Source organism: Trichomycterus rosablanca, chromosome 9, assembly GCF_030014385.1.
Source record: "Trichomycterus rosablanca isolate fTriRos1 chromosome 9, fTriRos1.hap1, whole genome shotgun sequence".
Classification (NCBI taxonomy): domain Eukaryota; kingdom Metazoa; phylum Chordata; class Actinopteri; order Siluriformes; family Trichomycteridae; genus Trichomycterus; species Trichomycterus rosablanca.
Window position 1 is genome coordinate 37,949,319 of NC_085996.1, and position 17,960 is coordinate 37,967,278.

Sequence of the window (17,960 nt, forward strand, 5' to 3'; positions counted from 1 at the left end):
CCCTACTCCCTCCTTTGGATTGGAATCTCACTTAAAATGGTGGCATACACTACGTAGTGCACTTCACAGTAACAGATAATGTGAATGGAACGCTCCTATAGAATTGGCGCTAATGGTTGTAAGAACCGCTTTCTGAACCAGTCAGAGCTTCTGATTGTAATTGTTAGTAAGAAATGCTGTTATTTGCACTTATTCGGTTTGCGTCACACAGATGACGTGGTAATGAAACGCTCGATCGGCTTTCTAACGACTTCCTGTTTTACTTCACAACCGGGAAAAGTTTGGAGGTTTTTAATTATAAGCACATTTACAAAATAACGGATTTTATTCCTAATGGGACGCACGCTTATAAATGTAATAGCATCTGGAAGAACAGAAGCTCAGGTAAGCAGCGGTTATGATGTTTTTGCTGTGTTTTGGATTTTGGAAAGTTGAAGCTTTTAAATGGAACCTTCTTGTTATGGAAATTACATTCATTTGCACAATGACGAGGAAAGTAAAGGCACGAAGTAAAATGGCTAAATACACTCGCTCATCTGTTGTTGTTTTTTGAACTTACAGATTATTTATTCATTTCTACGCTACATTTCCAATATATGTTTTGTGTAGATTATATTGACTCGTGACTTGACTCGGACTCTAGTCTAAAGACTCGTGATTCGACTCGGACTCTAACCTAAAGACTCGTGACTCGACTCGGACTCTAGCCTAAAGACTCGTGACTCGACTCGGACTCTAGTCTAAAGACTCGTATTTTGTGACTTGTGAACATCTCTGCACTACATACACAGATACACGCTCTCTCACAGAAGAAATTCCTTTGATTGCGTATGTAACGTGAAGGAAGGCTGTGTTTTCCATTTAGACATAAGAAAGGCAGGTCTCAAAGGTATTAAAATGGTCTCCACAGTCCTGCAAATGTCCAGACTTTACTGCTGTCCACTTACTGTATTTATGTCAGCTGCAAAAATGTGGTTCTTTTTTATTCGACTCTGCGCTCTGGCGACCTCTGCTGGATTAGACGCTTCATTGACCTCTTTATCGCCTCCAATTTTATGTATTACATTTATATATTTGACGCTTATCCAGTATATTGTCAAAGAAATTGAGGTTTAAGGGCCTTGCTCAAAGGCTCAACAGTGGCAGCCTGGCAGTGGTGGGGCTTGAACCAGCGATCTTCTGATTACTAGTCCAGTGCTGGACGTCCCTGGAAAAGACGACGTCTTGAGGGCAGCACGTGTTGCTCTAAGATCTCAATGTACTTTTCTGCATTAATGCTGCATCACAGAAGTGTAAATGACCTTTGCCAAGGGCACTGACACGCCCCATACCATGACAGACCCTGGCTTTTGGACTGGTTCATTGCTTCAACAGGGAAACATCAAACAAACTTTACCACACTTTCTGTATGCATTTATGCATCATCTGTATATAGCATGCTCGTTAGTGTACTGTATTTATTTTAAGATCAATATATAATATATACTTTTTTTCTATATTATTCTTATACATCTAGATGTTGACATCTGCACCAAGAGAAATTTCTTGTACACCTCTCTCTTCGCTCTGGCTTTGACTGACTGTATATTTTAGTCAGATGTACAAAGGAGGCCACAAGCCTGCCTTGCTTCAGGCCACACCCTGCCTTGCTTCAGCCTCTGTGTCTGTCTCGCTTCATCTTTCTCTCAGAAGCTGAAATGATGCCCAAAAGAGAAGCGCCCTCCAACGAGGCCACGGCTTTAGAGGCTCTGCTGAGGGGAGACGGTATTTTGGACAAGAAGAGCAACAGCTCCAAGGAGGAGGAGACGCTGCTGGAGATTCAGGTATAAACACCGACAGTTACACATACACGTGCATGAAATCCATCCAGGTGATTTTATTAACAATGTGTTATGATACTTTCAGTACCTCTGACATTGTTTACGTGAGTAATATCATCTCAGCTTAAAAAACAGCATTCAGTGCTCTAATAGACTATAAATACCATCCCATCCCATCATCCTCCTGTGACCTGCAGAGGGTGCTCGAGGCTGAGGAAAACGGGGATGGACTCCATGAAGACGAGGACTTTGAGGTGGACACACCGAAGAGAAAGCAGAGAAGCAAAGGCAAGGTGAGTAACACAGGGGTGCAAGACTGTACTGCCAGAAAGGTCAGAACACTGGGAAATAACGACTAGAACTCGGACAGGGGGACAAGTTTACATGCTGATTTATACAGGTGCACATGTACAGTACACATTTTTTTCCACGAATCTCAGCTTGTTTGGAAGCTTGTAGGGCGCCCCTAAAGCAGACAGGGTTAAGGGCCTTATATATCCATATATACACCGATCAGCCATAACATTAAAACCACCTCCTTGTTTCTACACTCACTGTCTATTTTATCAGCTCCACTTACCATATAGAAGCACTTTGTAGTTTACAATTACTGACTGTAGTCCAATGGTCAACGGTCATTACTCTCCCAGGACCCACCACAGAGCAGGTATTATTTAGGTGGTGGATCATTCTCAGCACTGCAGCGACACTGACATGGTGGTGGTGTGTTAGTGTGTGTTGTGCTGGTATGAGTGCTGCTGGAGTTTTTAAATACCGTGTCCACTCACTGTCCACTCTATTAGACCTAGTCGGTCCACCTTGTAGATGTAAAGTCAGCGTCGATCGCTCATCTATTGCTGCTGTTTGAGTCGGTCATCTTCTAGACCTTCATCAGTGGTCACAGGACGCTGCCCACGGGGCGCTGTTGGCTGGATATATTTTTGGTTGGTGGACTATTCTCAGTCCAGCAGTGACAGTGAGGTGTTTAAGAACTCCATCATACCAGCACAACACACACTAACACACCACCACCATGTCAGTGTCACTGCAGTGCTGAGAATGATCCACCACCCAAATAATACCTGCTCTGTGGGGGTCCTGTGGGGGTCCTGACCATTGAAGAACAGCATTAAAGTGGGCTAACAAAGCATGCAGAGAAACAAATGGACTACAGTCAGTAATTGAAGAACTACAAAGTGCTTCTATATGGTATGGTATGTTATGGCTGATCAGTGTATATATTAGCCCACTTTGCACTGCACATTGTAGTCTTATCACGTTTGCCCAGTGTGTCCTGTTCAAACTGTTTTTCAGGGACGAGGTTCGGCCAGAAAGAAGAATGAGGCAGTGACCAGCGATGATCAGGACAAACCTTACGTGTGTGACAGTAAGAACTGATAATCGAACCATGTACCATCAAACACACACACTTCAATTGTTTATTTACATTTATTTGTGGCATTTAAACGACGGCACAGCAAAATATTACATTTACTTCACGCCCATACAGTTCATCAACCGTGTCTTTAGTTCTGTATGTAAGCTACGAAACTTTAGACTTTTGAACCGTTAACCATGTTTATTTCTTCGTGGTTTGGGTGTCTGTTATCGTGTCCTGGTTTTAATGATGCACAAACAGGTCAGTTTCTTCTGTTTAAAGCTGCAGGCTGTGTCTTCCATTTCAGCATGAACAGCGGATATTTGGGTCTGTCGTAGCCTCGAGAGCGGAGCATGTATCTGCCTGACAAAAGCTTGTGTTCTGGAAGAGTCTCTGAAGGAAACTGTCTCTCTCTGTTTTTGCTTTGTGTGTCTTCTTTATTTCAGACAGAAACAAACAAAAGCATAACACAAAAAGTGGTGACTCAGGTACTTGGCCTTGTCGCTATCTGCACCGCTGATGAGGCTTTTTTCTGACTAACCGTTTTGCATTTTGCTTAATTAAACATTAACCTACCGGACCTGACCTGCACACTGAAAATGCTGGGCAACAAATACCCTGATTTGGGTTGATTTAGTTACCCGGTGCATTGGTTGTATGTTTGAATATGACTCACCAGCGTTGGTATCTAAACTCTCCCAGTTCGAATCTCAGCTCTGCTACCGGTCGGCTGGTCGCCTCCTTAGCAGGCACAACTGGCAGTGCGGGCAGCAGACAAAACTGGCCATTAGTCTCCTGGGTGGAGGTTGTATATAAAGCTCAGCATTTTTAGCGTGTGCTGTATGCTATGTGTATCATGCATGGCTAAAAAAATCGTACTTTTACTCACTATCCTGCAGCGCTTCTAACCCTGAACGTGACCAAGAATTGCCTTGCTGCTAATATGCATGCACTTGCCTTTCTGTGTTCATGAGAATTATTTTTTTATATTTAACTAGCCTGTGTACGGTGTGCTCAGTCCGAATACTTTAGGTACAAACTCATGTGACATTTGAACTATGTCTGGTGGAATTTTTACCAACTCATATAAAGACGCATTTGTGTGGTCAGACACCTTTTAACTCGATCCCAAAGATCAGGAAGGTTGAGTGGTGGTGAGGTCAGAGCTCTGTGCAGGTCACTGTTGTGTTTATGGGCCCTCTCCTGATATAAAGAAGCACAGCAATGCTAAAAAAAAAGAAAAGGGCCTTCCCCAAACTGTTTCCACAAAGTTAAAAACAATATAATTTGATTTAATATAATCCATTTTAGGGTGGCACGGTGGCTAAGTGGGTAGCACTTTCGCCTCTCGCCAGGTGGGGCGGTCCGGGTCCTTTCTGTGCAGCGTTTGCATGTTCTCCCCATGTCTGCGTGGGTTTCCTCCGGGTGCTCCGGTTTCCTCCAACAGTCCAAAAACATGCAGTCAGGTTAATTGGAGACGCTGAATTGCCCTATAGGTGAATGGGTGTGTGTATGTGTGTGTGTCCAGGGTGTTACCGTGTGCCTTGCGCCCATTGAAAAGCTGGGATAGGCTCCAGCAACCCCTGCGACCCTGATTGGATAAGCGGTTAAGAAAGTGAGTTCAAGCCCCACCGCTGACAAGATACAACTGTTGGACCCTTGAGCAACACTCTTAACTCTCAAGTGCTCAAATAGTTATTCGGTTGCAATTGTACGTCGCTTTGGATCAAGTCATCTGCTAAATGGTGTAAATATGAATGTAATCCAATTAATGTGATTATGGATTGAAGCTCCACCGATTGATTCCGGTGTTCCGTCCTGTTGTCGTGTCTCATAATGACGTTGTACCTCGTCTGTTGTAGTTTGTGGTAAGCGCTATAAGAACCGGCCTGGTCTGAGCTACCACTACACCCACACACACCTGGCTGAGGAGGAGGGGGAGGAAGAACGAGAACCTGAGTTCCCTCCGTCTCCACCACCACATAAAACCACAAACCATAAACGTAAGTCCTCTCACTAACATCAGATCATAATACAGAACCGCTGCTGACCCAAAAACCACGAAAACACTTTGAGATTCAGATCTGAACTGAATTAAGTTCCTGTTTATGTTCTTATTTATTCTAATCTAGCACAAAAGGGACCCGATGGAGTGATCATCCCTAACGACTACTGTGATTTCTGTCTGGGAGACTCTGGCTCTAACAAAAAGACCGGTCAGGCTGAGGAGCTGGTGTCCTGTTCAGACTGTGGACGCTCTGGTGAGTCTCTGTAGGATTTATAGCATCGCAGATCTGCTCCTTCATCATCCGTCCACCCAACAACGTGGACGCTCAGGTGGCGCAGTCAGTACAGATCTGAATTGACTAAACGATTGCTAACTGAATTGCCGTAGGATTGCTAGGATGCCTCATAGTGCAGATTAACCAGTAAACGTGTGGCACTTAAACACTACGTGAATGAAAAACGTTAAATCACTAAACACAAACCTTAAAGTTTAAATTTCACAGCAAATTGAATATTACACAGGAAAAGGCTCGTTTCATGGTCCGTGAATTAGGTAGGGCCCTAATTATAAGTGTATGTAAACATTGTACTAGGTTTAGTTGGTGTAATGAGCAGGAAAATCACTAAACTGCTGGAATATTTACCTTATACATGTTGGCACCTCGTTTCCCATTATGCATAATTTTATAAAACTGGTTAATAATGCAGCTAATGACTTGCACGTCCAGTATTGATGGTTAAGATCATGTAGTGCATCCTCTTAACTGTACATTAAAGAAAAAATTATACATAGTTCATCATATGTGTAATCTAGCTGAATTACGATTATGATTATACAGTATAACCCCAAAATCATACTAGCTTATTATTATTACTAGTTATGTCTTAGCAGGATTATATTTATCTATCGACCAGCGCTGTGTATCCGGACATGTGGTTCATCCCTCGGATAGAGAACATGGCTTACATGGCACACACGTCCTTCCCTGCATGGTCCCTGGACAGGAAATCCTTAAACAGGCTTTTCTGCTCACTCGAGCAGCTGGAGCTCGCTGCAGTTCCAGCTCTGCGCAGTTTATAAACGGGCCAACAAACAAACAAGAGATAAAGCACGACTTCACAAAGAGAGAAAGCACCGAGTTCGGGTTCAGACTGTAGTGCTAGAATAACGGTGTTACATAATAAAGGATGTTTGTGTAGTTTTAGCTTATTCAGCCTGAGCAAAATGAATGAAAATGATCTGGATAAATAAAATAAAGGAACAATCAGTGGTACAGGAGGATATGTTGATCAGTTCTGACACATCTGAATAGCAAAACTTTTTTTACATAATCACAACCACAGTGGATTTAATATAAACACTCACTAAGCAGTGAGCACTCAGTGTATTAGAGACTTGAGCTATTTTATTTGTGCACTGTATGCTGAATGTTGTCTAACTATAGTGATCTAGCTTTACATTTCTGGTTCGGGGTTTGGTATAGGGGTCCTTATTGATTGAAAGATGTTGTACAGGGGGGTGACAGTGTACGGAGCAATAGATGCTCTACAGTGAGTAATTTTTCACCCACAATCATCTGTATGGTAGATGTTGGTCTAAAAACAATAAATGGTTGGTGTAAGATAATACAGGGTTTTTCAAACTTGTTTTCAAGCGACCCACATTTTGTCCATGATTTTTACCCAGGCAACACAAACATGCATCAAAAAACACAAAACAAGATTAACTTAATGAAAATGGTGGCAATCTGGTCTCACTGTGGTTTACAAGATGTAAAGTAAAGCCTCCACAAGGGGGTGATTGTGTACAAGTTTAAGTTATGTCTATGTGCCTGTTAAAATTAATTTATTTAATTGTTATTAGTTTTCACTACGACCCATTTTTCTGGCTTGTGACCCACCCAAGGGTCATAACCTACGGTTTGAAAAAGACTGAGTTATTATACAGTGGTACCTTGTAACTTGAGGCCCCCTAAACTCAACGCCCTTCGTCAAGATATTTGTACTCTTAAACTTGACATTTCTCTTAAACGCGGGGACGTGTGTGCGAACGCCGTTTTGTTCACTACCTCCTGGTATTAAATCCCAGACTTTGATTGATGCTTTTAAAACCTACCTTTTCTCTCTGGCATATGAAGATGGTTAACCAGGTGATTCTTTTACTCCCGCTGTTTTGTCTTTTTTCTTTTTGTATATTCCATATTTATTAATCTAACAATGTATATTTATATACATACAGGTCCTTCTCAAAAAATTAGCATATTGTGATAAAGTTCATTATTTTCCATAATGTAATGATAAAAATTAAACTTTCATATATTTTAGATTCATTGCACACCAACTGAAATATTTCAGGTCTTTTATTGTTTTAATACTGATGATTTTGGCATACAGCTCATGAAAACCCAAAATTCCTATCTCAAAAAATTAGCATATCCTGAAAAGGTTCTCTAAACGAGCTATTAACCTAATCATCTGAATCAACGAATTAACTCTAAACACCTGCAAAAGATTCCTGAGGTTTTTAAAATCTCCCAGCCTGGTTCATTACTCAAAACTGCAATCATGGGTAAGACTGCCGACCTGACTGCTGTCCAGAAGGCCATCATTGACACCCTCAAGCAAGAGGGTAAGACACAGAAAGAAATTTCTGAACGAATAGGCTGTTCCCAGAGTGCTGTATCAAGGCACCTCAGTTGTAAGTCTGTGGGAAGGAAAAGGTGGTAGCAGAAAACGCTGCACAACGAGAGGAGGTGACCGGACCCTGAGGAAGATTGTGGAGAAGGGCCGATTCCAGACCTTGGGGGACCTGCGGAAGCAGTGGATTGAGTCTGGAGTAGAAACATCCAGAGCCACCGTGCACAGGCATGTGCAGGAAATGGGCTACAGGTGCCGCATTCCCGAGGTCAAGCCACTTTTGAACCAGAAACAGCAGCACTGGACTGTTGCTCAGTGGTCCAAAGTACTGTTTTCGGATGAAAGCAAATTTTGCATGTCATTCGGAAATCAAGGTGCCAGAGTCTGGAGGAAGACTGGGGAGAAGGAAATGCCAAAATGCCTGAAGTCCAGTGTCAAGTACCCACAGTCAGTGATGGTCTGGGGTGCCATGTCAGCTGCTGGTGTTGGTCCACTGTGTTTTATCAAGGGCAGGGTCAATGCAGCTAGCTATCAGGAGATTTTGGAGCACTTCATGCTTCCATCTGCTGAAAAGCTTTATGGAGATGAAGATTTCATTTTTCAAGCACGACCTGGCACCTGCTCACAGTGCCAAAACCACTGGTGAATGGTTTACTGACCATGGTATTACTGTGCTCAATTGGCCTGCCAACTCTCCTGACCTGAACCCCATAGAGAATCTGTGGGATATTGTGAAGAGAAAGTTGAGAGACACAAGACCCAACACTCTGGATGAGCTTAAGGCCGCTATCGAAGCATCCTGGGCCTCCATAACACCTCAGCAGTGCCACAGGCTGATTGCCTCCATGCCACGCCGCATTGAAGCAGTCATTTCTGCAAAAGGATTCCCGACCAAGTATTGAGTGCATAACTGAACATAATTATTTGAAGGTTGACTTTTTTTGTATTAAAAACACTTTTCTTTTATTGGTCGGATGAAATATGCTAATTTTTTGAGATAGGAATTTTGGGTTTTCATGAGCTGTATGCCAAAATCATCAGTATTAAAACAATAAAAGACCTGAAATATTTCAGTTGGTGTGCAATGAATCTAAAATATATGAAAGTTTAATTTTTATCATTACATTATGGAAAATAATGAACTTTATCACAATATGCTAATTTTTTGAGAAGGACCTGTATATGTATTTTTTTTATTGTTCTATTCTGCTGTACAGCACTTTAGTTAGCTTCAGCTTTTAAATGTGCTTTATAAATAAATTGAATTGAATTGTTCAGCGCTTGGAATGAGCGGTGGGTGTGTTAAAACGTCATCAAAGTGCAAATATGCTTCTCATGTGAATGCGCGGATACTGAACGAAATACGGTATTCCAAGATCAAGCATCTCCACCATTTAAGAAACATCAGCAATTATTATATTTGTTATATTATTTTACATTAAACTAAAATATACGCAGTTCCACAGGACCATGGACGCATTAACAGGTTTTCCAAACATCCTTATGAGAAAAATACCTTAAAACTCAACGCCTTTAAAACTCAACGCCACTCCCAGAACCAACTGACATCGAGTTTCAAGGTACCGCCGTATAGGATTGGTGAATACTAAATCATACTCTTGTTTCTCTAGGTCACCCTACCTGCCTTCAGTTCACAGATAACATGATGCGGGCTGTGAGGACGTACCAGTGGCAGTGTATCGAATGCAAATCCTGCAGTCTGTGTGGAACCTCGGAGAACGACGTAAGACTGACTTAACTAAACAAGTCGAGTTAACGTTTAAAAAAAACGACTCAATATTTTATTTTGTTTTTTTGGAGGGTTTTTCAGATGCACCGTTGTAGTTTTTTTGCATCCTCTTCCATGGGTTACAGCATTCAGCTTCAAAGCTGCATTATTTGTACTAAGATTTCTTCTAGTTCTACAGTACAGTTTATAACTTTAAAAATATTTTTTCACTACCTTAAAAAGTGCAAAAAGTGATTTCCTGACTGCATTGCAAAAATCATTTATATTTACATTTGCAGCATTTAGCAGACGCTTTTGTCCTATTTGCTATTTACAGTTATCACTGAACACAGTTTAAGAAATTGAGAGTTAAGAGTCTTGTTCAGGGGCCCAACAGTGACTACTCGGCAGTGGTGGGGCTTTAACCAGCAACCTTCTGATTACTAGTCCAGTACCTTAATCGCTGAGCTTCCGCTGCACCTCCTATGTACTAGTTAGTGTGTAACTAAACCATTCAGAAACTGCATCAAAAAGCCATATTATTTAGTACAGCAGTGTGCATTTGGAATGCTCTCATAACCTTCAACTTCACCTTCAGGAGGCATTTATTGACTTATACAATTCAAATCTTTCAAATTTGCTTCCTTCTCTACCCAAGATTCTTCTGGTTTTAATCTTGGCAGAGACCGAGATGTTCCTGACAACTTGCAACTTGCAAACTAGGCTTTTCTCCCTCATATATATGCTAATGAGAAGGACTGCAATGTCCACGTAATTAAGAATGGAGATAATAAACGTTTGACTCCGTATGTATTCTTTGGGGTTAGTAAAGTTTGGGCAGTTAGTGCGCATTCACATGAGAAGTGGCAAAATGGATTGGCTGTGTGTCTGTAAGGGGCGGGACAATGACTGAACTGGGTTTTCTCATAACTGCTGCAATTGCAACCTCTGCTGGCTGATCGATGGCGTCTGCACAATAAGATTTGGAATAATAGAGATCGGTAAGTGACTCTCCGTGCGTGCTACGGATCTCCATATGAACCCCCCATGTGTCAGAGGGGGGTGTGTGATTCTCCTCAGTTGGGAGTGGAGGTCTGCAGCAGTAGAGGCGAATTTCGATTGATGTCCATGCTAATGTCCTGTATATAAATATTGATCATGTTCTGTCTCTGTTAGGATCAGCTCTTGTTTTGTGACGACTGTGATCGAGGCTACCACATGTACTGCCTCAAGCCTCCCATGACCCAGCCGCCCGAGGGTAAACCTACAGCACACCTACAGCACACCTACATCAGAGTTATATCTTACCTACATTACATATTGGAAGTATTACCTGCACTGAAGGAATCATCTTAATCCTGGATGTTTTATTAAGTTCAGAGCTTTTTAACAGGCCTGTCGTCATTTTACAGCAGTTTCAAAGTCTCCGTGCTAACCAGAGCGAAATTAGTAGGAGATACCGGGCAGATTCTGCATGATTAGCTACAGCTTTAGTGAACTGAATCGAAGTGCACTTTGCACTTTGTATTCTCACAGTTATACATCTAGCCCACAGTTAACTGTGAAATAAAAAAGGCTTTATATAAAGGCCGTAATCACAATATATATTGTTAATATTCAGATATGCTCAAAATATCCCCCCAATAAACAGATGTATACATGATAAATAAATCTATTCCACTCACTAGCTTAGTGTGATGTTAGGATCCGTCAGTGTTCATCAGCTGTTTGAATACCCACCCTCCAACCCCTGTAGATTTGGTCCCCCAATGTTTAATTCATGGCTGCGTCCTTCATCTAAATAAACGACGTGTTTTCTCTGCTGCCAGTTTCTGTTAATAGTGCTTCAGACTGTGGATCTGTGTCTCTGTACGCAGTGGGTAGTCTTAAGTAGTTGGTTGACTCTCTCTAGCTTGAAATTATGCCTGTGTATCTATCTGTCTGTCTGTCTGTCTGTCTGTCTGTCTATCTAAATCTGTCTATCTGTCTAAATCTGTCTGTCTATCTAAATCTATCTATCTATCTATCTATCTATCTATCTATCTATCTATCTATCTATCCATCCATCCATGTCTCTGTCTGTCTGTCTGTCTGTCTGTCTGTCTGTCTGTCTGTCTGTCTGTCCATCCGTTTGTCCGTCTGTCTGTCTGTTTTTCTGTCTGTCTGTATATATTTAGTTATCACTAAACACAATTTAAGCCATTGAGGGTTAAGGGTCTTGCTCAGAGGCCCAACAGTGGCTACTTGGCAACCGGCAACCTTCTGATTACTAGTCCAGTACCTTAACTAGATTAGCTATTTTTAATGCACTAAGAAAACATTATTTAGCATTTTGAATGCTGTCATAACCTTGAACTCAATTTTCAGATGGCATTTATCGACTTATACAATTCTAATAGAGTTTGCTTTCTTATATGATACCAAATTAAACCATATATATGGTAGTGTTTGCCTTTTGAGTACAGTGAGCTGTGAACTTGCCTTGGCATTTGAGCTGTTTGAGCTAAAGTGAAAAAAAATATCATTTCCTCATTTGTTCTGTGTTCACAGGGAGCTGGAGCTGCCACCTCTGTCTGGATCTACTTAAGGACAAAGCATCTGCTACTGGAGAACCATAGAGGTCATAAAGAAATGTATTCCTTCCACATCCATAATGGATGCATGTATTAATCCTCCAGAGGAGAGGCTCTGAGCTGAAGTGGAACAGTGGGCGTCTTTTGTTTATCCTGCACATACAGGACAATAAAAACACACAGCTGGACGCTACAGTCACGACTCTACCTCATTACAACAGACTAAGATACAGCACATTTACCTGCTTATTTACCTGAATCAGTATGTGGCAGTAGGTTGAGCAATAATGGAACTTTTGCTTGTACTGTTTGTAATGTTAGTATAAAAAAGGAATACCAGAGCAAAAACCTACAGTAGTTATAATTCATTCGGCTATTTAAAAAAACAAGTAAATTTGTTAAACTGCTAAAACTTGGTCTCGACTGGAAATGTGTTGGGGGTTTTTGTACCACAGACGATCATTAGAAATCATGACATTTATAATGTAGTATGTAGACGTTATGCTTTTGTTTGGAACTAAGTGCTCGCCTGATTTCTTATTTCTTCCCTCCTGATATATTAGCGCCTCTATTTCTGTCTGAGTTCTCTCATCTGTCGTCTTTACTTCCTCCTCTGTATGTATAACGCATTAGAGCTTCTATTTTCCGAGCCGATTTATCAGGACGGTTTCTCACATGTGCTGAATATTTCATGGTGCTGTTTAGGGCCGCCGACATCCTGACAGACCGAGAGGGTCATTAGAGCAGAGACGCCAGGGCGCCACCCAAAAAGCTCTTACACTAAAATAAAGAGATAGAACTAGACCTTTTTTTGGAGTACATGCTAAATTTCAGTAATGTAATGAAAATAAAATGATCTTTTATTATTTTGAGAATAAATAAAAACGTGTGAGGCTTTGTTTGTTACATTCACTGTCTGTTTTACCACCAGTTTATTCTATTCAGGGTCCTAATAACTGCAAAAATCACTGTAGCTGCACTGATAATTAATAACACTAGGGGACAGCAAATACAAAAACAAAATGACCACTAAGTCACGTAGTATGAAAGTATAAGTATAAAATAGTAGAGCATCGTTAGGTGGGGTGGTCCGGGTCCCTTCTGTGTGGAGTTTGCATGTTCTCCCCGTGTCTGTGTGGGTTTCCTCTCAGAGCTCCGGTTTCCTCCGACATTCCAAAGTCAGAGATGGGCACCGCGACTTCAGACTCGACTCGTGACTCGCATAAAATGAATTGTGGACAACAAAAGTCAGCAACATTAGTTACATGTGACAATTATATATATATATGATCCGACATCATTCTGATCGTGTTATTTTCTGCTCTCTAATAACGCTCCGGCCGTCTTAACCCGCAACACACACGATGGGTAAATGTTCCAGCCAGCTTCCGGCGTAGTGATGAAGCGTCGCTCCCTACTCCCTACACAGTTTGAAATTCACTTCAGTTGAACATTTTCATTACCTTCGGATTGGAATCTCACATAAAATGGTGGAATACCTCACGTAGTGCACTTCACAGTAACAGATAATGTGAATGGAACGCTCCTACAGAACTGGTGCTAATGATTTTAAGAACCGCTTTCTGAACCAATCAGAGCTTCTGATTGTAATTGTTCGTAAGAAATGCTGTTATTTGCATTTATTGCAGCGTCACACAGATGACGCGGTAATGAAACGCTCGATCGGCTTTCTAACGACTTCCTGTTTTACTTCACATCCGGGAAAAGTTTGGAGGTTTTTAATTATAAGCACATTTACAAAATAACGGATTCTATTCCTAATGGGACACACGCTTATAAATGTAATAGCATCTGGAAGAACAGAAGCTAAGGTAAGCAGTATTATGGATTTTTTGCTGTGTTTGGGATTTTGGCCGCTGTGCCGTGATTTGAAATGAAAACAAAACGCGTCAGTTTAAGCTTTTAACTGGAACCTAGGAAAGTAAAGACACGAAGTAAAACGGCTAAATACACTCGCTAATCTAATGTTGTTTTTATCTGAACTTACAGATTATTTCTTTATTTCTATGCTACATTTCCAATATATGTTTTGTGCAAATTATATTGACTCGTGACTCGACTCGGACTCTAGCCTAAAGACTCGTGACTCGACTCTGACTCTAGCCTAAAGACTTGTGACTTGACTCGGACTCTAGCCTAAAGACTTGTGACTTGACTCGGACTCTAGCCTAAAGACTAAAGACTCGTGACTTGACTCGGACTTTAGCCTAAAGACTAAAGACTTGTGACTCGACTCTGACTCTAGCCTAAAGACAAAAGACTCGTGACTCGACTCGGACTCTAGCCTAAAGACTAAAGACTCGTGACTTGACTCAGACTCTAGCCTAAAGACTAAAGACTCGTGACTTGACTCGGACTTTAGCCTAAAGACTCGTGACTCGACTCGGACTCGTATTTTGTGACTTGTGAACATCTCTGGTCCAAAGACGTGCAAGTGAGGTGTATTGGAGATACAAAATTGTCCATGACTGTTTGACATCAAGCTTGAATTGACAAAGCTTGTGTATCCAGTAAATACCTGTTCTGTCATGACATTAAAATCCTAATAAATAAATAAATAAATAGAAATAGTGAAAGAATAAAACCAGAACTCTCCAGGTAGATACAGATTTTTTTTTTATTTGCCTAGAACATTGTGTCCTTCTATTTATCATCATTACCTGCTAATGTGTGTTTTTATTTTCTTTGGAAAAAAAAAAACTAAAAGCTTTTCGAGTAAAATCATTTAGAAATATCCCATGCATAGTTGTGTGCTTGTTGCAGCACTGGCGCCTCTAATTATATTCACCGTATTAATCTACACAGCATTCTCTATATGCAGACTGTCTGCAGTGGGTTTACATACATACATACATACATACATACAAAGAGTCCATTTGGATTGAATGCACAGCTATAATTCATTACAGCAGTCCTACCTGGAAACATGGAGTCAAAGTCGCACATGGTTCGACTCGGCCGGACGCCTAGAAGCTCGTGAATTGATTATGGGCCGATGTGTCCTCCGTGTGTCCACAGTATGTTCTCCATGCATCTCCGGTCTGGCAGTGATGGCGCTTCATGATACGTTTCAGAATCTACTCTTCTTTAAGTGGCAGCATTTACGTACGAGCAGTCCAGCTCTAACAGATCGCAAGGGGCAGTGCTGGAAACCCTGCTGTCCACTGAGACTCAGGAATCGGGTTCTGTACAATAGTTTCATGGTCTGTGATTATCAGCATACGTCTTTACATTCAGAAAGTATTTACAGTGTCGTTTTGGCAGGCAAGCTAGACAAAATGTTGAGCACGGACTGGCTACATCTACAGAGATCTGGTTAGGTTTAGGTAGATCAGGTTGTGTTATTAGTTTATATAGGAACGCTTTATAAAACCAGTCATTGTGCTGTTGGAATATACACCATCATTCGTCTGTTAAAGAAGTACTCCAGTATACTGCAGTGAAGTGTGACTTCCTTCCTGGTTTGTTTGTTTTATTAGGATTTTAACGTCATGTTTTTACACTGGTTAAATTCATGACAGGAACGGTAGTTATTCATTACACAAGGTTTATCAGTTCACAAGTTTATATCAAGCACAGTCTTGGACAATTTAGTATCTTCAATTCACCTCACTTGCACGTCTTTGGACTGTGGGAGGAAACCGGAGCACCCGGAGTAAACCCACGCAGACACGGGGAGAACATGCAAACTCCACACAGAAAGGACCCGGACCGCCCCACCTGGGGTTCGAACCCATGACCTTCTTGCTGTGAGGCGACAGTGCTACCCACTAAGCCACTGTGCCGCCCTCCTTCCTGGTGTGGTCAGTTCGATGGCTATGAGTGAGAAGTCAACACACGTCAATGTGTTCAAATCTGCAGGGTACACGCTAAAGCTCATCCAATTATAACGACTTTCAGACTGTATTTGATTGTATTTCGTTATATATGTAGATAGGGCGGCATGGTGGCTCGGTGGGTAGCACTGTCATCTCACAGCAAGAAGGTACTGGGTTCGATCCCCAGGTGGGGCGGTCCGAGTCCTTTCTGTGTGGAGTTTGCATGTTCTCCCGGTGTCTGCGTGGGCTTCCTCCGGGAGCTCCGGTTTTGTCCCACAGTTTAAAAAACATGCGGTCAGGTTAATTGGAGACACTGAATTGCACTGTAGGTGAATGGGTGTGTGTGTGTGTGTGTGTCTGCTCTGCAATGGACTGGCACACCGTCCAGGGTGTTACTGTGTGCCTTGCGCCCATTGAAAAGCTGAGATAGGCTCCAGCAAAGAAAGACCCCCCCCCCCCCCCGACCGTGATCGGATGAGCAGTAAAGAACGTGAGTGTCGGCTGGGTCGGCTGGGCCAAATTCTTATTGCCTTGTGCGTGTGTGTGTTAGAAAAGAATTGTCTGTACTCTGGTAACTAATGAGTGTGTTTGTGCTTCATCACTTGTGCATTCTACATCACACACTGCTCATTAAAATAATACTGACACAGCAGCGCTGCTGGAGTTTTTAAATACCGTGTCCACTCAAAGTCCACTCTATTAGACACTCCTACCCAGTTGCTCCACCTTGTAGATGTAAAGTCAGAGGCGATCGCTCATCTATTGCTGATGTTTGAGTCGGTCATCTTCTAGACCTTCATCAGTGGTCACAGTTGGTGGACGATTCTCAGTCCAGCAGTGACAGTGAGGTGTTTAAAAACTCCAGCAGCGCTGCTGTGTCTGATCCACTCATACCAGCACAACACACACTAACACACCACCACCATGTCAGTGTCACTGCAGTGCTGAGAATGATCCACCACCTAAATAATACCTGCTCTGTGGTGGTCCTGTGGGGGTCCTGAACATTGAAGAACAGGGTGAAAGCAGGCTAAAAAGTATGTAGAGAAATAGATGGACTACAGTCAGTAATTGTAGAACTACAAAGTGCTTCTATATGGTAAGTGGACAGTGAGTGTAGAAACAAGGAGGTGTTTTTAATGTGTATACCAGACCAGATATATCTGTTCATCAGGATGACCTGTAACATCCTCTGTGATGAGAGCGGACGTTCCAGAACCCTGTAGAAATAATATTGTATGTGATTTAGGATACAGCACGTTATCAATAGGTTTTCTTTTTCTGTCGTTTTTGGGTTTATTTTTCAGTACACTGGAGTATTTCTTTAATCCGACAGCGTCCCGGTCATATCTATCACGTTTCTGCTCCTCGCTGTATGACACACTGATCATAAAATCAGTGTAATATGATTGTATAAAATGTTGTAAAATGTTTAAATGAACTACAAAGAAAAGAAAACAGTCTTTAAAAATAGAGTAAAAATCTAGATTGTGCTTAAACAAAAAATAATTAAAACACAAGTAGCATTTTATCCACTGGGATCACATGGAATACTAATAAACATGGACCTTGGACCGCTTTGCTTCGGCAGTATGAAGAACATTGTGCAAAACCTCACTAAAGAAAACCATACGATTTTGGAATGTACTGATCCAGCTGCCCCCTCCGTCGTCCACTCTGCTTTTTTATCATCACTTGCTATAATGGTGCTCAAAACAGTGACCGTTTGTTCTGTCACTGCTGGTTAAAAAAAGAGAGAAATGGAAGTAAAGATCCGACATTCACTTGCAGTCCTTGTAACTGGAACTGGAGGTTGTTTTGTATATAGTTGGTTAAATACAGACGACATCGTCCCCGTTTGTATGTTTTTCTTCGTTTATTGCAGGCCGTGTGGTGTCCTTAGCCGCGCTGCCGTGAGGGGAATCGACTGCGTCATGCGTCGGCAGCGTAGATCAGCGCGATCGTCGTCCTGAAGCG

At 41.8% G+C, this 17,960-nt stretch overlaps 1 protein-coding gene across 2 annotated transcripts in view; it reads left to right on the forward strand.

Moving 5' to 3' along the window:
* Positions 1-13,029, forward strand: part of dpf3 (double PHD fingers 3) — a 34,994-nt gene extending 21,965 nt beyond the window's left edge. Inside the window, exons 4-12 of one of the 2 annotated variants that reach the window (XM_063002376.1) lie at positions 1,690-1,823; positions 2,018-2,113; positions 3,135-3,207; positions 3,645-3,686; positions 5,061-5,201; positions 5,331-5,459; positions 9,474-9,586; positions 10,748-10,829; positions 12,122-13,029. In XM_063002376.1, coding sequence (XP_062858446.1) covers positions 1,690-1,823; positions 2,018-2,113; positions 3,135-3,207; positions 3,645-3,686; positions 5,061-5,201; positions 5,331-5,459; positions 9,474-9,586; positions 10,748-10,829; positions 12,122-12,189 — 878 coding nt within the window. In that variant the 3' untranslated portion in view covers positions 12,190-13,029. The remainder of the gene's footprint in view (positions 1-1,689; positions 1,824-2,017; positions 2,114-3,134; positions 3,208-3,644; positions 3,687-5,060; positions 5,202-5,330; positions 5,460-9,473; positions 9,587-10,747; positions 10,830-12,121) is intronic. The other variant, XM_063002377.1, reaches the window with a different exon arrangement.
* The last annotated feature ends 4,931 nt before the right edge of the window (positions 13,030-17,960 follow it).